The sequence below is a fragment of the Coenobita brevimanus genome, chromosome 4 (genome assembly GCF_032717465.1).
Source record: "Coenobita brevimanus isolate Jiangsu-jjx chromosome 4, ASM3271746v2, whole genome shotgun sequence".
Taxonomy (NCBI): domain Eukaryota; kingdom Metazoa; phylum Arthropoda; class Malacostraca; order Decapoda; family Coenobitidae; genus Coenobita; species Coenobita brevimanus.
In genome coordinates, this window is record NC_136957.1 from 15,646,320 (window position 1) to 15,668,108 (window position 21,789).

At 41.6% G+C, this 21,789-nt stretch overlaps 1 protein-coding gene and 1 pseudogene across 1 annotated transcript in view; one reads left to right on the plus strand and one right to left on the minus strand.

Moving 5' to 3' along the window:
* LOC145395955 (glutamate-gated chloride channel-like) overlaps positions 1-21,789 on the minus strand; it is a 287,229-nt gene that overhangs the window by 120,241 nt on the left and 145,199 nt on the right. Inside the window, exons 4-6 of the mRNA XM_080269468.1 lie at positions 8,898-9,051; positions 5,517-5,599; positions 1,440-1,574 (exon numbers count right to left, since the gene is read on the minus strand). Of these exons, the coding sequence (XP_080125594.1) occupies positions 1,440-1,574; positions 5,517-5,599; positions 8,898-9,051 (372 nt within the window). The remainder of the gene's footprint in view (positions 1-1,439; positions 1,575-5,516; positions 5,600-8,897; positions 9,052-21,789) is intronic.
* On the plus strand, positions 2,730-2,846 carry LOC145397088 (5S ribosomal RNA; annotated as a pseudogene).

Genomic DNA, 21,789 nt, shown 5'->3' on the forward strand with positions numbered 1-21,789 from the left:
TGCTTCCAAGAGATTAGGTGCGTTATGCCGACTCCATGCCCTCTTTCGCCCTGCACATCTGTTTATTTCATACACGGATTTTATTCGCTCCTGTGTAGAGTGCAACTCTCACGTGTAGGGAGGCTTGCCACATGGAGCTCTTCTCAACAAGGTGGTCAAAGGCTTTTTGTCTCATTAATCCTTTCTTACTGGCCCTCTTCAACCTGTATCTCTTTGCCACATTGTTGCATCTTAATCTCTTTTCTGTTGCTGATTCAATGGTCATTATTCCTCTGAACAGTCTGCTTGTATCCCTCCGCCATTACGGCAAGCATGTCGCACCCATCTAGCAACAAACTCTCATCCCTTTTCTGTCCAACTCTCTAATGCAAGAGTTAACTGTCACTCTCAGTCCTTCATGTATGCAACAGGTCAACCCTGGAGCTTTCTCCCTCTGTATTTCCTACTGTCTATGATCTTCAGTCTTTCAAACGCAGTGTGTCCAGGTATCTCCAAATGAACGGATCTTGAATTTGACTCTGTTATTTTTATTTTATTTTTTTTTTTTTTGGGGGGGGGGAAGAATTTGCGGGCTTGCAGCCTTTAATTCCTTCTTCCTTGCATTAAAAAAAAATAGTTTTTGAATCCAGGCCTAACGATCTTGCTCCTTCTTGTGTGTGCAATGCCTCCTCCACACCAAATCTTCAGTCATCCTGTTATATACCAAATTTATAAAGTGGAGTGTAGTTCCCGTCAAATTTTGCCTGGGTATTACCACTACTCCTGCTGCTGCTACTACTAATGCTACTACTACAACTACTACTATTACTACTACTACTACTACTGCTGCTGCTGCTGGTATTACCACTTAACAACAACAACAACAATAATAATAATTGTGGTAGGTGGGGGTGCTCACCATCCACTCACTCGATGTAGTGCTGCTCTCGGGTCTCTGCCCTTTCCTTTCCTCCATCCATTCTTTCCTTCCTCTTCTGTTTTTCTTTCCTTCATTCTTTCCACGTCCTTCTGCCAACGGGTGACTTTACACTCCCTCTTTTGTCTTTCTGTCCTTCATCCTTTCCTCTTCCTTCCGCCCGTGGGTGATTCAACACTGAGTGACAAGCCGAACGGTTTCCAGTACACCAGGAAACCATTTACTACGCTGGGTGGTAATCATATAACCAAACTATGGCGCCTTGTGGTTTAGTGGGTAATTACGGCGCTCCAATCGGATTGAGCCGGTGAAGGTTTATATCCAAGGGATGGTTGGGGTTAGTGCTCACGTAATGCCACTCAGGGATGAGTGAGGCTAGTCACTCTCACCTTAAATCTCAGGACCAACTTGCCTAGCCCCATGCTCCTACGCTCCTCATGGGGCAACGTAGGATTGGATGATGGATGGATAGATAATAATAATAATAATAATAATAATAATAATAATAATAATAAATACTCACCGGTGTTAGTCTTGCTGTTGCAGTAGTCTGTGATGAATTTCTCTAGTGTGAAGCGTGGCAGATGTAGGTTCTTTGTCACCTGCACCGGCTCCACGTCCTTCCACAGGAACACAAGATCCTCAGTTGTCCACCCGTCTGAGGGGCAGGGTTATATTTAGTTACAAAGATACAAATACTAAACAGATACGTACAGTAGGTCCCAAAATGGTGGTTCAGATTTAATAACCCTTTCAGTACAATTGCATCTTTGTGTGTGTGTGTGTGTGTGTGTGTGTGTGTGTATCTGTTCGAAAAGTTGAAGACGAATTTTCACCAAACCTTCAGGAAATAGCAACTATGTGGATGTACTGAAGCCTATTACTTTTGGTGAGGATAGATTAAAGATGACCGAATGCCAGCCGCCATATATGTTTGGTATGGGTTGGACTTTGTGAAACATGGTGACTGATTTCCGTAGTTTGGGAAATTTGCTTCAAATCTGGTTTGTGGGTAGCTTGTGCCTTTGCCAACAACATATTCTGGCGGGCGATTAGCATTCCGCCCTAGCATGCTTTTCATTGATTGTTTTTGTTCTGCTTTGCTATGACTAATCAGAAATATTATGTACGGGGTAGAAAGGATAAATGAACACGGAACATCTGTAACTAAAGTGGGACCAAAGGGGAAAGAGAGGACTAGAGAAAGAGTCAGGCAATAATAAAAAAAAGAATAATTAACAGGTAAAGACGGAAAACGAATGAGCATGAAGTATCACTACACAACTAAGTCTAAGTGGGAATTATGCTGGAGAAACACAAAAGGAAAAATAATACCGGGAGAAAGATAAAAGGAAAAGTAATACCGGACAATGAAGCAATAAAGATGAATAGAGAACAGATATAGACAGCTGAATTAAAAAAAAAAAAAAAAATACAAGGATAACGTTACAGATGCTCAGTGTTATAAAGGGTACGATATTACTGTTAGAGGGAACACAAGAAAAAGAGAATGCACCCCATACACAGAGCAAAGCTGACTGGAATGGAAACATCGTTAAAAAAGAAATTATGAAATGGGGTTACATACGCCAACTCCAGTCCTTTATAATATGCAGGACATAATTCGGCATGTCAGACGATGGTTGAAGGAAACATTTGGGGAAATAAGATTACTAAGAAAACTGAATAAAAGCGAGATTCCCAATACAGGGAGGAGACTGCTAGCAGCTGTGAATTTTTAAAGGGCTTCTGTCGGTTTGTTTTAGAGCTACATGGAAAGAAGAGGGGGAGAGAGAAACGAAAGCAGGGAGAATTCAACAAATGACACGTTGAGTACACCGCTTCCCGTCCGATCAGCGAAATTAAGCAACGTTGGGTCAGGTTAGTACTTGGATGGGTGACCGCCTGGGAATACCAGATGCTGTTGGCATCCCTACGTGTCAAGTGGGGTTGGTGGAGGATTAGTGCCCCTCCCTGTAAAACAATTAACTCTAAGCCATTGGCCACCCCGTCTGGGATACATGGCGTCTGGCAATGAATGAATGAAAAACTTATTGAAGATTTCAGATGGAAGGTAGAAGGGACGTTATAAAAGTTGCAGCAACACAGGAAGAGAGAGAGAAAAAAAAATACTGGGGGTTATAAAGGCAAGTGTTCTTTTGTATTGAAAGATGATAAAAGAAACCGCTAAAAAGACAATGAAAAAAAAAAAGCATAACACATGATCCTAAAACTGAAGAAATTTGAGCATAATTCAAGAGAGAAATGAAAAGATACTAAACTAGAGGTCCCCCCGCTAATGGAGGAATCACACCAGCTGCAAGTCGATTCATATCTAGCGCGGCTCGGAATATGACCTTGACCTTGACCTACTTTCACCAATTTCGAATTCGTAGGAGATTTCCATCCTACTGCAAACCTGTAAAATTTTGTGATGATATCCTGAGCGATTGCAAAGTTATCGTGGTAACAGACACAGACCTTGACCTACTTTCACCATTTTCGAACTCGTAGGAGATTTTCATCCCTACTACACAGCTTTAAAATTTTGTGATGATATCTTGAGCGGTTGCGAAGTTATTGTGCTAACAGACACCCAGACAAATTGAAAACATTTCTCCTATGAGATTGTCATTTCTACTACACACCTGTAAAATTTTTTGATGCTATCTTCAGCGGTTGTGAAGTTATTGTGGTAACAGACAGAGAGACCTTGCCCTACTTTCACCAATTTCGAACTCGTGATTGCTTGTTTTCCCCCTACTACACACCTGTAAAATTTTGTGATGATATCTTGAGCTGTTGCGAAGTTATCGTGCTAACGCGCGCGCGCGCGCGCGCACACACACACACACACACACACACACACACACACACACACACACACACACACACACACACAATCCATTACGGACGTGGGAATCACCTATACACAAGAGAAAGAAATTTGTGAAGCACTAAATAAGAAATTCCAATCAGTTTTTACAGAAGAAAAAAATTTTGAGAGTGACTATGTGGAACATGCATGTCCACACATACTACCAGATATACAAATATAAAAAAAAGTAATACAGGAGGAGTCAAGGTAAACTACCTGATATTTGGAAGAAAGCAAATTCAAGAAAGGGAATAGACAAAATCTACTCAACTACCGACCAGTATCACTGACCAGTGTTGTAAGCAAGGTATTAGAAAAGCTTATAAGAAGCTTGGGTAAATCATCTAGAACACAATATGATAACAGAAAGACAGTTTGGTTTCAGAAAAGGAAAATCATGTGTTACTAATCTGTTGAGCTACTATGACAGAGTAACAGACACAATACAGGAAAGAGAAGGATGGGTGGACAGTATCTATTTAGATTTCAAGAAAGCATTTGACACAGTACCACACCAAAGACTTTTATGGAAACTGTACCATCAAGGAGGAATTCGAGGCAAACTGTTTTGTTGGATGCAAGATTATCTCATAAGAAGAGAAATAAGAACAATACTAAGGGGAAACTACTCATCATGGAAAGAAGTGACTAGTGGAGTACCACAGGGCTCAGTGCTGGCATCAATCATGTTTTTAGTGTATATAAATGATATAGACAGCAACACTGGAAATGAAAGCTTTCTAAATATGTTTGCAGATGATGCAAAAATACAAAGGAGAATTACTAACACAGACTCTTGTAAAGAGCTACAAGAAGAATTAAATAAACTTCATGCTTGGAGTAATACATGGCAAAAGGAATTCAATATGGACAAGTGTCATGTAATCAAGTTTGGTAAAAGTGGGAAAAGACCTGATTGGGATTATAAGTTAGGAAGGAGAAACCTACACACATCAGAAAGAGAGAAGGACCTAGGTGTGATTATCAATAACAGACTATCTCCGGCTGACCACATCAGTGAGAAGGTACGGAACATGTATACACTGCTTGCAAATATGAGAATAGCTTTCACATACATAAATAAAGACATGCTAAGAAGGATAATAACATCATTCATCAGACGAACCCTGGAGTATGCATCAGTAGTCTGGAGTCCTCATCTCAAGAAACACATATAGATTGAAGAAGTTCAAAGGGCCGCTACAAGATGGATACCAAGCTTAAGGGATTTAAGCTACGAAGAAAGACGAAATAAACTGAATCTACCAACACTACAGGAGAGAAGGAAAATAGGTGACATGATAATGCTATATAAATGCATATCAGGGAAGGAGAAAATAGACATAAATGATTACTTAACATATGGGGAAGCATCAACAAGAGGACACTGCAAAAAACTGCATAAGAAGAGAGGTGATAAAGACGTGAGGAAATTCAGCTTCCCAAACAGAGCAATTGATCAGTGGAATGCACTACCGAATGAAATCGTGTATTCCAAAACAATTCACAAATTTAAGGATATGTATGATAAATATGGTTTAAGACACGGGACAGTACGAGCTTGACTCATTCCTGTAAAGATACAATTAGGTAAGAACAATTAGGTAAGAACACACACACACACACACACACACACACACACACACACACACACACACAAAACGAAAACAATACAAGCTTCGCTATCACGGGACGGCATGTGCCACTTTGTGTCATACTTACAGGAGGCCATGAGAAGCTGACACATCTGACGATCAAGTGGAAACAGCTTCAGATCCATGGGGCATGACAGGGTCAATGAGATTCTGGAAGAAGAGAAGGATTGTAAGGCATGGCTGTTAAAGTGCCTTGTAAAGACTGCAGTATTACGTTTACCTGCGTCTGAGGTGTCACCTACATGACTGCAATGTATACATACTTCTTGTGATTTCTGCATTATATATATATATATATATATATATATATATATATATATATATATATATATATATATATATATATATATATATATATATATATTATTCTGAACACATGACGCTTGATCCTAATCGATCATAGCTGACTTGCACTGATGTAGTTAATTTAATGTAGCCAGAAAGATCTTGAAAGGAGCTGAAGTATACAGCAGAATCCGGCCAGGCCGACCTATTTGTCATAAAAACGGATTTAAATGGATGTCAAGACTTTAATTAACGCATTACTTGAAGACATCTGAATTGATATAAATGGGCTTACAGAAAGTTACTCTATGTCAGAATAGGTCTACCTGACCTAGGCGGTTCTGAAAGACTGTAAATAAGCATGAATGGAGCTAATTGTTCTTAACACACACACACATGGACTGGAAGTGAATGGACGTATAGAACCAGAATAATCGTGGAGTGACCTGGAAGAGCCTGACTAGTGTTAAGTGGGCAAAAATGAACCTTATCAGATATTGCCCGACTGAATGGAAGTATCTCTGTTTAAGTGGGTTTGCAGGGTCCAACGCAAGCAGGAAAGGCCATATTAGGGTCCAAAGCAAACTGGAAAGGCGATATTGAACCTAGACTGAACTAACCAGACCTGACTGAATCTGAATTGACCCGACAGGTCCTGAACTAACTTCACTGGATCTGACTGGATGTGCCTGACCCTAAATGGCCCTGATTTCACCGAAGTAAACTTAAACAAGAGGTGGTGCCAAAGGCACAGCAAACTCGTCTCCGGCAGTCATTTTAGTGCTGACGTATAAACACAACAGGATATCTAGTCAAAGATGTCACATATCAAATTTGGAGTATATTGGATGAAAATTGACAATCTTGTGCCCATTTGAATTATTAGGACCGACTTACCTGGCAATGACCACCTACCCCTACCTGGAGGGTGACTCCCTGATGTAATGAGGCATGTTATAGGATGCAGATTTGAAAGATTCACATTTAGGTTTTGGTTTCATGTCGATATGACGAACCTGAAAGGAGTTCTGGCGAAAAAACAGAGTTCTATCCGTACCACCTTTTTTTATTTATTTTTTATTTTTTTTTTACATTTTTTAGGCCTACAGCCTGGACCTTGGACCAATTTGGCCCAAAATTTAATCAGGTGATCAGATGGTCATAGTCCATCAACCCTGTAATTTTAGTAAAAATCGCACCAGTAGTTATCGCGTAAAGTTGTTATCAGACAGAAAGTCAGTCAGACAGATAAACAGACAAACAAACCGAGTGAAAACAATACCAGTTTCCAAGCCCCTGCGGGACGGAGACGGGCAACTAGCCTAACTATGCCCGAATGATTCTAAATCCGAAAGGGTTTATCTCCGTGGATTCAAAGTGACCTACTCTGAAAACATATGAATGACTCTCAATTTAACTAACAGAATCTGCAACCTATGTAAAAGGGCTGAAAGAGTTGTATATGTATGTGAATGATTCTGGAGCTGCCTGAATGGAGATGAACTGGTCTAACTGAACCGGATTCAGCATATTTGGAACTCACGTGGTACATCTAAGCTATGCTGACCTGAGTGAAACTTAATGGCTCCGAATGGGCCTGAAATGGCTTGAAGAATCCTCAAGAACTGACCGGATCTACACTGACCATAACTAACATGAAAATGTGAAAGAGCCTTATCTTATGTAACTGGACCTGAAGTGCTCTACAATGTGCCCAATCGACCCAACCATACCTAAATAGATCTAGAGTAGACTTAATTGATTTATTTTTTACATAATTTTTCAGCTTAACCTGAGTGGATCTGAACCTACATAACTTGACCACAGCTGATGTGACACAAGGCAGCTACAAACGACCATTCACTAATTTGGGCTAATCGATGATTATTAAGTGGCTCAGTGGTTATTAGGCTCGCATCTATATCTGTGATGCCTATAGTCTGGGTCCAAATCCAGCCATTGTGAACATCTGAACTGTTTTTTTTTTTTTTTGTTTTTTTTTAATGCGAGGAAGCCCGCAGTAACAGTTCCCTCCAAGAGACAGACAAAATACAATAGAGAGCCAAATTCAAGATCCAATCATTTTGAGATGCCTGGACACACTGCGTGTGAAAGACTGGAGATCATAGGCAGCAGGAAATACAGACAGAGGGAGACAGTTCCAGAGCTGAGCTGTTGCATAAATGAAAGACTGGGAGTAACGGTTAACTCTTGCATTAGAGAGTTGGACAGAAAAGGGATGAGAGTTTGCTGCCAGACGGGTGCTACGCGCTCGTCGTAGAGGTGGAGGAATGCAAGCAGACAGTTCAGAGGAGCAGTGACCATTAAAGTAGCGATAGAAAAGAGATAAAGATGCAACAGTGCGGCGAAGAGACAGGTTGAAGGGAGTCAGTAAGAGGAGGAGAGTTAATGAGACGAAAAGCCTTGACTCCACCCTAATGAGAAGAGCTGTATGTGGGGAGCCTCCCCACACATGAGAGTTGTACTCCACACAGGGGCGGATAAAACCCCTGTATAGAGTCAACAATTGTGCAGGGGTAAAGAAAGAGTGGAGTCGGCTTAGCACACCCAATCTCTTGGAAGCAGATTTTACAAGAGATGTAATATGATCTTTCCAAGATAAGTCCCGAGTAAATGAAACCCCAAGCATGTTCAAGGACGATGCAGGATTAAGCTGAATATTATTAAACATTAGTGGGTATACTGTGGAAGATTTTGTCGGGTTGATAGGTGTAAGAACTGAGTCTTAGGTGCATTAAAAATAACCATATTATTTTTACCCCAGTCAGAGATACGAGCCATGTCAGACATTAGGTGTGCCATAGAGTGGAGAGTTTTCCACTTTTTTTTTTCTTTTTTTTTTCTCATATGTCCGAACCCAGGCACACAGACTACGACACACAAAACATGGCTAATAAAGCACTCCACCAAATACTGCCCTCACTACAGAAAACCATTCCTTACTTGTACTTGATCAGCCTGAGGAAAGATAAATCCCCCCCCCTCCGGGAGGACGTTAGGTTATGCAGTGGACAGAATTTAAATGGAAAATTAAAGGTACCAGGCTAACCATTTCACGTAACGGAGCAGGTAAACGTCAAAGAAAGCACTCCTACGTGTCTGCTATTCTCTCTCTCTCTCTCTCTCTCTCTCTCCCTCTCACCTGATGCTGTACAGTACGCCACCGTCAGGGTAGATACGGATGTACAGGTTGGGTAGGATGATATTGTGGAAGTGTCCATCTTTCTCATTCTTGAAGAAAAGATCAGGCATCCACACCATGTCCGTCTCAGTCAGCGTCAGGTACTGGATGCGACCTGGTAAAAAAAAAAAAAAAAAAAAATGGGTCGAATAGTAACTCTGAACTGGCATGATCTAGGATAATATGGATTGTGACCTGATAAGTATGAGTAAAAGATGCAACTTCATAAGTTGGTATTTAATGGAGGATAAGACGTCAAAAATAAGCAGTGTGTGCTGGAATAAAGTGGCAGATAAAGTACATCTGAATACAGAATAAGAAACATGGATTTAGTCAGCTCTTGCACGTGGTGTATTACACTTTAGTCGTACTGCCTGCTGTTGCTGCTCCCCGATACTTGGTACCTTTTGCTATGAACCTGTGCATCAAAGTCTGGCACTAACGCCTGATCTACAGCTTTGTTCAGTATTGAATTATGGTGCACAACACTACGTTTCAGATTGAAGCAAGCTTGTTCAAGCTCACCATAGTTGTTCACAGGCATATATACTTCCAAACACTGTCAGTTTTTGAAGCAATAAATGTAATCCTGAGATAATTTGGCCCAACATACTGATAAAATGTGCCAACACTGACAATCGAAAACTTGTTCCTCATCACAGAATCACGCTGGAGCTCAATTTATTCTGACTGAGGATGTTCTGGTACCTCATTTACATTAACAGAGAATAGGCTCCGAAAAATGACAAAATCTCGTTCAAGGTTTCTAATGCCAGTAAATCTTTCCTTGAACTCATCCATTAACTGTGTAATCTTGCTACAGTACATTCCTGTGCTGATAGCGTGAAACTCAGGTTTGCTCTGCAGGGACTTCAAGGTCGGAGAGTGTGAAAGATTACTCTGCTAGATGACTTTAAAAAAACTGAATTTTCATTTCAAAGGCACGAATGGAATAATAAAACTCTGTCACTAATTTATTGTGTACTTTCATCTCTGTATTTAGATAATTTAAGTGTTCTGTAATATCCACCATGAAAGCGAGATCTTGAACCCGTTCTTTATCTTTCAGTTCATGCACATCCCTTCCTTTCTGTTCCATGAACATCTGTATTTCACTGTTGTTATGGGGGTGTATATTACGGTGCACTCTTAGCCCTTAATGAATCACCAAAAGGGATAAGGTAAAGCTTACAAGAAAACTAACTTTACTGTACACTATAACATACACAACCAAAGAAGAAACCAGGGTTCGTTTTATAAAAGAGGATTTTATATAGGCCTCTGAATACAAATAAAAAACTAGTTATTTCTTGCCTAACCAGAATACACTCAGTGAAGGCTAAGTACTCACAAAGCTCGAGGAAACGTGGGGACTTCGAAGGTTTAATCCAGATATAATTCACACACTAGTGTAAAAGGAGGAGTGAACCAAAACTGGGAAATGGTGCACAAACAGTTTTATAATCAAAGTCACGTATTGAGTAGTGTTGGGGAAAAGTGCAACACAATGTGACAAAAGTGTAACGTGACAGTAAGTGTGTAAAATGACAAAACGTGTACAAAAAGTGTGTACAAAATGAGACAAAATGTACAGGAATGTGTATACAAAAAATGAGACAAAAAGTGTACAGAAAGGTGTGTTCAAAATGAGACAAAAATGTGTCTCTTCACATTTTCCTTCAACTTATAAAACAGACTCACTCCGCCTCTCTCAGCTAATTAACCACTAGGCTGTCTTATGGAATATCTGCAGCCACTCACCAAGTACAGAGGCATCTGCTACGAAAGAGAGCCAATGGCGAAGTTACACAAATTAAACAAAACCACTGACGTGCCCTTATTTAGGCGTCTGTTGGCAAATACTCTCTTTTAGCTCCTCCCACACTATAAGTTACACCCACAGTTCAAGGACAAGAGGGATTTTCTGCGTAATTTGTGAGAAAAGCATTTGGTGTGTTATCAGTCCAGTGACGACTAAGTAAACGCAGCTGGGGACGAGGGTTACCCTTTACAGGCAGCAAAACTGATTAGAGAAAAGATTTAATGTTCTTAACGACTCGCTTCTCTTTCCTTTCATTATCACCTTATCTTCTATTTCACCCATTCGCTACTGGGGTAACTATGCCAGTGACACCTCCCTTCCTGGGAGAAGAAATTCCCGAAGGGGAAATTTCTAGATACCGTACAATCTAAGTTCTGGATAGGTAATCTGCTAAAACATTACTAACACCTTTTACATGTCTTACATCAAGGGAGTATTCTTGCAAAAACAAGGCCCAGTGGGTCAATCTAAGATTCTAGTCCTTAAATCGGGACAAAAATTTCAGAGGGTGGTGATCAGTGTACACTACAATATCACCTGACCCTGGACCAACATACACAGAGAAGTGTTGAAGGGCAAGTATGAGTGCAATCAATCAATCAATCATTTCCTGTGGCACCCTCGGGGATGCATAGGGCCTCGATGAACTCACACCACCACATCCTATCTTGTGCTAACTCCTCAAGATCTCCCCAACACTCATCTCCAGCTTCCCTTCTCATTGTCCTCACCCAAGTCTCTTTTGGCCTTCCTCTACCTCTCCTACCAAGTGCCACCCACCCTGGTGTACCTCGTACTATTCCCTGTCTCCTATACACATGTCCTAGCCACTTCCATCGTGAGAATCTAACATATTCATCGACCGGCTGCACTCCCGTTATTTCTCTAATTCTACTATTTGGTATCCTTTCCCACCACTTAACTCCTAATATTCTTCTAAGTGCTTCATTTTCAAACACCAAGAATTTATTTTCCATAGTCACTGTGCTGTACCAAGACTCGTGTCCATAAATTAAGATACTCCTAACCATTACCTTATAAAGTTTGATTTTTGTATGCACAGAAAAATTGTTATTCCAAATATTTTTAAGCATTCCCATTGCCTGATAAGCCTTCTTTAACCTTTCCTCGAATTCAAAGTTCAAAGAACCATCCTTGGCTAAATAAGTACCTAAATATTTAAACCTATCAACTTGCTTTACAACCATACCTCCGATTACACATTCCTGCGCATTTTCCATATTCATATTGATTATTTCAGTTTTTCCACAATTAATAACCAAACCCACCTTGCGACCTTCACTCACCAAACAGTCCAACACTCTCTGCATCTCTTCTGGCCCATCACAAATCAAAACTATATCATCTGCATAATCTAAATCCAAAAGTTTCCTGTTCTCTCCCCAAAGTATACCTGCACCGGTTTCTGTTCCAACGCGTTTCATAATGTAATCAATGACCAATATAAATAGTAAAGGCGATAGAACACCACCTTGAATAACTCCGGACTTGACTTCAAACGAATCACTCAGACAACCATCAACCATCACTTTACAAAATGTGTCCTCATGCATGTTCATAATGACCCTCACAAACTCCTCTGGTATTCCATAATGTCTCATGATCTTCCCCATAGTCTCTCTCGAAACACTATCAAAAGCCTTTTCAAAATCAACAAAACAAAGACTTAACGGTACTCTCATTTCATTAACTTGCTGCATCAAATGCCTAACTATAAAGATCTGATCATTGCAACCACGTCCCTTTCTAAAACCAGCCTGTTCATCTCTCAGAATAGCCTCAACCACCGGCTCCAACCTATTTAACAACACTCTACTGAAAACTTTCAAAGCTATCGGTGACAAAGAGATTCCCCTCCAATTACCACATTCACTCAGGTCTCCCTTCTTCGAAACTTTAACAATTACACCATTCTTCCAAACTGATGGTAGTAACCCCGTCACCCATATCTTATTGAATAGCTTGGTCAAGATCATTATTAATCTATCCCCCTCCACTTTAAACATTTCCGGAAATAAACCATCCTCCCCTGGTGCCTTATTATTCTTTAATTGTTTTACTGCTTTCTCCACTTCTGCAAGCCTCAACTCTCCTGTTTCTATATTTAAATCTTCCTGAGCAGACGGTATATCCTCTTCTGGTGGTATTGGTCTATTAAGAAGGAGTTCTTTCTTAATAGCTGAATAATTTCTTTGGGCCTTATTGAATTTTTTGCTAGAATAGCACACAGGCATCTCAAAGCCTTGATCATTATTCTGAAGCAAAACTGCACCAGCCCCTAGGCCACTGGCATCAACAGCTAATTTAAAGGGTTTATCAAAATTGGGAGCTTGAAGCACTGGGTGACTTGACAGGATGGCTTTGACTTTAGAATAGGCTTCCTCACATTCTGGCTTCCACTCATACTTGACTCCTTTTCTTAACAAATCAGTGAGGGGAGCTACAAGATCAGAGAAGTTCAGAACAAAACGTCTGTAGTACCCTACCATACCCAAGAATCGTTGCAACTCTCTCATATTTTTGGGTTGGAGGGAATTGACAATGCCCTGAATTTTAACGTCATGTGGACGCACTTGGCCTAAACCGACCACATAACCTAGGTACTGCACTCGAGCCCACACAAATTCACATTTAGTTAAATTATGCACTAAATTAGCAGAAGACAGTCTCTGCAGCAAGGCACCTAGTTGGCTCGAGTGTTGTTCCCAGGTGTCACTAAAAATAACATCAATATAAGTAACACAACCATCCAAGTCCTTGGTAAGATCATTCATCAGCCTTTGGAAGGTGGCAAGAGCATTCTTCATACCATAGGGCATGACCTTACATTTATAAGTCCTGTCACCGACCACAAAACAGAAAATTTCTTGGGCCCTTTCTGTGAGTGGGACTTGCCAATATCCCTTCATTAAATCTAATTTTGTGATAAACTTAGCACTACCTATCGCATCCACACACTCATCTACTCTAGGAAGTGGGTAAGTATCAGTCTTGGTAAGGAAGTTGACTTTACGATAATTAATACAAAAGCGATGTGACCCATCGGGTTTTGGAACCACTATGACCGGGGAGCATCACTCACTTTGACAGGACTCAATTAACCCCTGTGCAACATGTAGTTCAGTTTCTCTTGAATGATGATTTGCTTCTGAGGACTAGCCCAGTAGGAGGACTGCTTTACAGGGCTGGCACCTCCAATGTCCACGTCGTCCTGTGCTACTTTCGTCCATCCTGGGTTGTCCCAGAAGACATCAGGAAACTCCTGAGAAGGGCAACAAGCTCAGCATACCGCTATGCAGTCAAGTGGGAGGGTTTATCAGCCAGTGTACTCCAAGTTTCCTGGTTTTCTCTCCAACTGGTCGTCTGGTCCAAAGTCAAAGGGCAGCCATCGTCCTACGCCAGCTCAACAGCCGACACCACGCATGCAGCACTAGGGGAGGGGGGTCTTCGTCTCGCCTGTGGTACTTCTTCAACATATTTACATGGCACAATCTTCGTTCCTTCCTCTGGTCTGTGGTTAAAATGCCATAATTTATTTCACCTACCCTCTTTTCCACTATATAAGGGCCTGCAAAACTTGGCTGCAGAGGCTGACCATGAATGGGAAGCAAGACAAGAACTTGATCACCTGGGTGAAACACTCTGTGCCTAACTTTCTTAGAGTGGTCATACCACCTCTTCATCTTCTCCTTAGAGGACTCCAAGTGTCCCCTGGCTACTTCCATATTATAGGCCAATCTCTTTTAATTTTCACACATAGGCCTAGTCTAGCAAGTTAATTTGGTCATCATTCTTGACCCATTGTTCTTTGAGGAGTGTAAGAGGACCTCTTACTTCATGGCCAAAGATTAACTGAAATGGGGAGTAGCCCAAGGACTTCTCGGTGCCTCTCTGGTTGCAAAAAGTAGGAAAGGCAAACACTTGTCCTATTCCTTTTCATCAACACATAGTTTTCTGAGCATACTCTTCAAAGTTTGATGATACCTCTCTAATGCACTCTGACTCTGAGGATGATATGCTGAGGAATTGATCTGTAAGATTCCTAACTCCTTAAGGGTTTGTCTGAACAGTTTAGAATTAAAATTACTGCCTTGATCCGACTGAACTTCCCTAGGGAGATCAAAATGGGTAAAGAAGGTCAGCATCTCCTTTACAACCAATTTAGCTGAAATATTTCTCAAGGGACTGGCTTCGGGATATCTAGTGGCCATGTCTAACATTGTGAGGATGTACTGGTGGCCTGAGGAGATTTTAGACAAAGGGCCAACAATGTCCACAAGGACTCTAGTGAATGGGGTCGCAAACACAGGTAGAGGAATCAGAGGAGCCGCAGAGATGGGCTTATTGCTCTTACCGACTAGCTGACAGGTGTGACATGACCTACAGAACCGGGAGACATCTCGACGGATTCCAGGCCAGTCAAAATGCTGCCAGATGCGGGAGAGAGTCTTCCTCACCCCTAAGTGACCTGCTAAAGAAGTCATGAGCAATGGACATAATTTTTTGCCTATAGGGTCTTAGAACCACTACCTGATGTACAGTCTCCCACTTGTTATCATGAGCAACACTAGGAGGTCTCCATATTCTCATTAACACGTTATTTGGCCTTAAATAATAACACTCTGTCAGTTCAGACTCACATTCATCGACCCTAACTGCTGAGTCAATTAAAGTGGCAATCTCTGGATCAGCTCCTTGCATATCAGCTAACTTTGCACTTGCATCAGTCTGGGGAGAATCATCAACCTCTGAGTCATTTAACTGGGAAAAAAAGGTATCACCAAACCCAATATCACCATCGGCATTGCCAGTGCCATTACTGTCAACATTCTCGTAGCTGGCTTTTGCCATCATAGCTCTAGTTACAGCACATACAGGAAACAATTAAGCATCCAACTCTTTAGTCCTATCCTCACTGAGGGGAGTTTTTGACACACAGGGAACAGCACTCACCTGTCCTCCCGCCAGGTCATTACCCAAAAGGAAAGTGACCCCTTGTACAGGAAGTTGGTCAACGACATCCACACGCACTGAAGCAGTAACTAACTCTGACTGGTGCTTCACCTCAACTAGGGGAACAGATACAAACTCAGCTATACCCTGCAACAAGACACATTCATTCGGGTCAGCTACATCAACAATCTCCTTCAACATTAGTGACTGTGAAGCTCCTGTTCCTTACCAACATTTCCATCAACTGAAACTAACCCCTTAAAAATAAAGAAAGCAAATAAATGACCCGGGGAGGAGTCACTTTGAGTACTGGTTGGGGGAGGACACTTTGATGGAGTCTTATTACCACTCTCACCTGAACCTGACGGCTCCACTGCCCCAGTCTTACTAGTGTCCAACAATGACTCTATAGGAGTCTGTCTATCCACCACTGACAGTTCCACTCTGGCCTTATCAACAATATACATCTGCTGGGGTTGTGTCTGACTACCGCTAACAATATCTATGGGTGGCTGCTCTCTGTTGATGTCAAAAGATCCCCAAGAGTTTACCAAAGTAATAGGCTTTACAGAGGAACTTTTCCCTCGTTTTTTCCAGCACCAATCCCCCAAGCGCCCCGTTTTCTGGCAATACTGGCAAAACCTGACAATTTTTCTTGATCCTCGGGCAACACTGTCCTCACTTACTTTCGTAGAACTAACATGCTCTGGGGTTGCAGTGTTCCCACTGGTGTCACTTGACATTAACTTGCCTTTACCAGAAGAAGGGTTCACAAAAACTGGTTGGTTCACTCTCCTACCCTTAACAAATAACTGAGGCTTACGTTCATGCTTATGAATTATACTATTGTTATCTGCTACAACAGCAGCCTCAGCTAGGGTATCTAAATCTTTTTCCACTAGGTATGTAGCCACGTCCCTATCTATCTTACCAGTGAAGTTCTCCAAGATCATTAATTCTTTAAGTTTACAGAAATCATCAACTTTCTTAGAACGTAACCACTGATCAAATAAGTCTGTGAGTACTCTAGCATATTCCACATCAGTCTGATCTTTCTGTTTAAAGGTGGATCTAAATTTAAGCTATGCCTCTGGCACGAGTTCATATGCTTTGAGTATGGCATCTTTTAAACAATCATAGTTAGCACTCTGATCAACATATAAAGAAATATAAGCCTCTTGAGCCTTTCCTTTAAAAAAAACTCTACAGCAGTACTGGCCAAGAGTTTTGGCCACGAGAGACGACCTGCCACCTTTTCAAACATATGGAAATAGTGACATCTTGCTTATTAAATGGAGGTACTAGCTTAATGTTCCTAGCAACATCAAAAGATTCCTTGGCAGATGAACGACTAGCTCTAGGTAAACTATCAGGGTATTTCAGTCTGAATTCGTGGTCCATTTCCTTTTGTCTCATTTGAGCTTGTAATTCTATTTCCCTCATTTTAGCTTTCCAGTCTTGTTCTCTCATTTTTGCTTGCACTTCTAATTCCCTCAGCTTAATTCTGGCTAACTCAAGTTGCACTTTGTCACCAGTATCATGAGCAGAAAAATCACTAGGGCCAGGTATCTCCGATGCCAAATGCTCAGGGTCAACACCTTGTGCAGTATCAAATGGCTCAGAACTAGCTATTGAGGACTCAATTTGCTCAAACATGGTGTCCAATATTAAATCAAGTAACTTAGTCTTAGTGATTGGAGCAGGAAATCTCAACTGCAAGGCCTGGGGAAGCAATATGAGCTCGTGTTTTGTGAGTGTTTTCACTCTGGTTGGGGAAGGCTTAGAATCCAAAAATGCTTTCACATCACTATCACTCATTAGGGCCATGATTACTGATTATAGTTAAGTAGGTAAGAGTAAGCACTGTGTATGTGGCCAAGGTTGCCAATATGTCACAGAGTTATCCTGGCCAGGAGGTCGCCAAATTGTTGGTTTTCCAATCAAAGTTTCTTCCATTATTTGGGGGCAGAGTGGCTCAGTGGTAGTGCATCAGGCTCAGAACTGGGGGGGGGGGTCATGAGTTGGAGCCATGCCCAGTAGCTGCCTTGCCGAGAGGGGTAGCACCCTCCTGTCACCTACCAGGGCTATATGATCTGATAGGGGCTAGCCCAGGAAACTATTATTCCCCCTCTTCCATTATCAGATTCAGATTGAAAGGACTGTCTGGAGGAATGAGTATGACCTGTTAGTTTAAAGATTTGTACCCTACTTAAGGAGAATAGAAAGATGGCATGAATATGCCTTTATTTACAAGCATGAGTATTTGCAGAAACGAAAATCAATTATAGTAGGAAAGGTTTAAGAAAAATGGTAATCAGGCAGTATTTGTACCAGAAAAATACAATGAAGATGGCTGAAATTTAGATAACAGGCCTAATTAAAGAATAATACACTTACAGGGCAAACGGGATAGGCAAGAATGGAGGCACCCAGTCATAGCCTACACACTCCAGTGTAAAGCAACCTAGCATAACAACGTAACCAAAGGTTAGGCTATATGAATAGGTCACTTTCCACAAGTGGTTACTAGGGCAATGTATATTAATATTTTTAATGAAACCATAAAGATATGGCACTGGTACAACTTCCATTAGTGTTACAAAAGCAAAGAAATAATGTATTTCCATCCATCATCCAGTCCTATGTTATTCCATCAGGAGAGAAGCCCAGGGTTAGGCAAGTTGGTCCTGACATTTAAGACGAGTGACCTCACTCATCCCTGTGTGGCATCACGTGAGCAGTAAACCCCAACCATCCCTTTGGATATAAACCTACACAGGCTTAATCTGATTGGAGCGCCTTAGTTAACCACTAAACCATCAGGTGCCTTAATTAGGTTATATTGTTACCACCCAGCATAGTAAATGGTTTCCTGGTGTACAGGAAGCCACTTGGCTTGTCACTCAGTGTTGAGTCACCCATAGGCAGAAGAAAGGTGAAGGAGAGACAGAAAAGGGAGTGTAATAATGTATTTAATGAAAACAGAAAGATGTAGGACTGGTACGACTTCCAACTGTGTGTATAAAATAAAAGTATTACTTTTATCTTTAAGAAGATGAACAGAGGAAGGAAAAATAAATTAATTTAAAAATAATCCATACACCAACTTACAGGTGTCCTCCATTTATAAAAATAAAGGGGGAAGGAAATGGATGTGGGTTCATAACATGCATGTATTGTGGTGGAGGCTGTTGGAAGCAGAGGTTTGCTTTATGAGTGTATGCTGGCCTACTCTCTGTGTTACTGAAAACACTGAAAAGGTTCAGCAAAGGGAGATGGTGTGGAACAGGTCCTGAAGGCTGGTGAATGCTGATATATATATAATGAAAGTATAAAGGACATTGCGATTGGAACTTGGAATGTAAGGGGAGCAAATGATGAGGTGAAAGAGAGAGAGATTGTCCAGGTGCTTGAGGATGCGAAAGTGGATGTATGTGGAATAACTGAGACAAAATGGAGAGGAGAAAGTGTGAGAGAATGGGAGTATGGATGGGGTATATGTCCAGGAGTGGGTGAGAATGAGAGGGCAAAGGAAGGAGTATGTATAGTTGTAAGTAGAAGATGGAAGAGGAGCATAAGACAGTATGGATCAGTTGGATCAAGGATTGTGTGGGTAAAGTTGAAAGTTGGAATACAAATGTGGGCGATTGTGTGTGTGTATGCGCCAACGCAAGATCGTGCTAGAAGAGTGAGAGAAGAGTTCTGGACAAATGTAGAAGTGTGCATGGAAAAGTTTGGAAGGAATGAGAGAGTGTTTTTGATTGGTGATATGAATGGTAAAGTTGGGAATGTGAAGGTGGATGGAATAGTTGGTGAGTGGGGTGTGCCTGCTGAGATAGATGAGAATGGGAGTGCGTTAGTGGACATTTGTGCTGGGAGGGGGTTGGTGATAGCCAATACCCTCTTCAGGCATAAAATGATCCACAGGTATACATGGCGAGTGTTGAGAAGGGTGGGTGGTGAACTGAGTGAAAGGCAGGCAATGATTGATTATGTGTGTGTGGATGAAAGGATGCGAAGATGTATATTGGATGCAAGAGCTCACAGAGGTTGGGGGAGTGGACTTTCTGACCACTACTTGGTGGTGGCCAGAATTAAAGTTCAAGTAAGATGGAGGAATAGAAGAAGGGAAAGACGAGAGGAAGGAGTAGTTGCAAGGAGAGTGGAAAGGTTACAAGAGGATGAGAAAAAGGCAGAGTATAAGAGAGAAGTGGAGGAACGATTGGGCAAATATGAGTTGGAGCAGATGGGGGACGTGGAAGGTGTGTGTAGAATATTTACAGAAGAAATATGTGCAGCATGTGATGTCGTGTGTGGAAGGAAGAGAAGACGGAGGGGGGTGCAAGGAACAGCGTGATGGACTGAAGAGGTGAAACGGGCTGTGGCACAAAAGAAGAAAGCATACAATGAATGGATGAGAAATAGGGGCGTGGAAGAAGTTGAGAGGCGGAAGAGAGAGTTATATGTAGAAAGAAAGAGAGAGGTGAAAAGATTAGTAAGAGAGAGTAAGAAGAGAGTGGATGAGGAATTTGGAAGGAATTTGAGTGCAAAGTGGAGGGACTGTAAGAAAATGTTCTGGAAAGAGGTGAAAAGAGTAAGACAGGGTGGAAGTGAAGTTAGCAGGGGAGTGAAAGATAAAAATGGTAGATTACTAGTGGAGAAGGGAGAAAAAGTGAGCAGATGGAGAGAACACTTTAACGAATTGTTAAACGTGGAGGATGGAAGTAATGCGAGTATAAGTGGCTGGGGAATGGCTGGGAGAAGGAGGGAGGTGAGAGGACAGGAAGAAATCAGTAGGATAGAAGTTGTGGAAGCAATGAAGAAAGTTAAATCAGGGAAAGCCCCAGGAATTGATGGAGTGTGTGGTGAAATGCTGAAGCATGGGGGAGAGATAGTAGTAGAATGGATGTGGAAGATGTGCAGATTGGCCTGGGAGGAAGGTGGAGTCCCGGAGGATTGGAAGTCAGGTATAATTATTCCCTTGTACAAAGGAAAAGGGGAAAAAGAAGTGTGTGGTAATCATAGGGGCATTTGTCTTCTTAGTATAATAGGAAAAGTGTATGGTAGGATACTTATTGACAGAGTTAGAGAAAGAACAGAGAAATTAGTTGGAGAAGAACAGGGAGGCTTTAGGAAGGGAAGAGGTTGTGTAGATCAGATATTCATTCTCAGATCTTTAGTGGAAAAGTTTCTAGAGAAGGGAAAGAAGTTGTATGCGGCTTTCATGGATTTGGAGAAAGCATATGACAGGGTGGATAGACTAGGATTGTGGAAAGTGTTAAGAATATATGGAGTAGATGGGAAGTTGTTGAATGCTGTGAAGAGTATGTACGATGGTGCGAAGGCTGCAGTGCGTGTGGATGAACTAAGTGAATTTTTCTCTTTGAAAGTTGGGTTGAAACAGGGATGTGTCATGTCTCCATGGTTGTTCAATCTGTACATGGATGGGGTAATAAAAGAGGTACAAGGTAGAGTAGTGGATGTTGGAGTGGCCCTGGTGAGAGAGGATAGTGTTTGGAAACTCCCTGTACTGTTGTTTGCAGATGATACTGTGTTGTTGAGTGAAGACGAAGGGGAGCTGCAAGGCTTGGTGGATGAGTTTGAGAGAGTGTGTAAGAAACGGAATCTAAAGGTGAATGTAGGGAAGAGTAAAGTGATGGTCTTTGAGAGAGGTGAAGTCAGTGAATGTACAGCGAGGTTGGATGGTGAGGAATTGGAAAATGTGAGTACGTTTAAGTACTTGGGTAGTGTGATGAGTAAGGATGGAGGTTTGGAGGGTGAAGCGCTTGAAAGGGTACAGCAGGGTAGAAAGGTTGCTGGTTCTTTGAAAGCAGCGATAAGAAACAGGGAAGTGAGCATGGAAGTGAAAAAGTTACTACATGACAGTATTGTGATACCAACTCTAACGTACGGAAGTGAAGCTTGGACGTTGTTGGAAGGACACAAGTCAAGAGTGAGAGCAGTGGAAATGAGTTATTTAAGAGGAGCCTGTGGAGTCACATGGAGAGACAGGCTGACGAATGAGGATATAAAGGAGCGTTGTGGTGTAGATGTGGA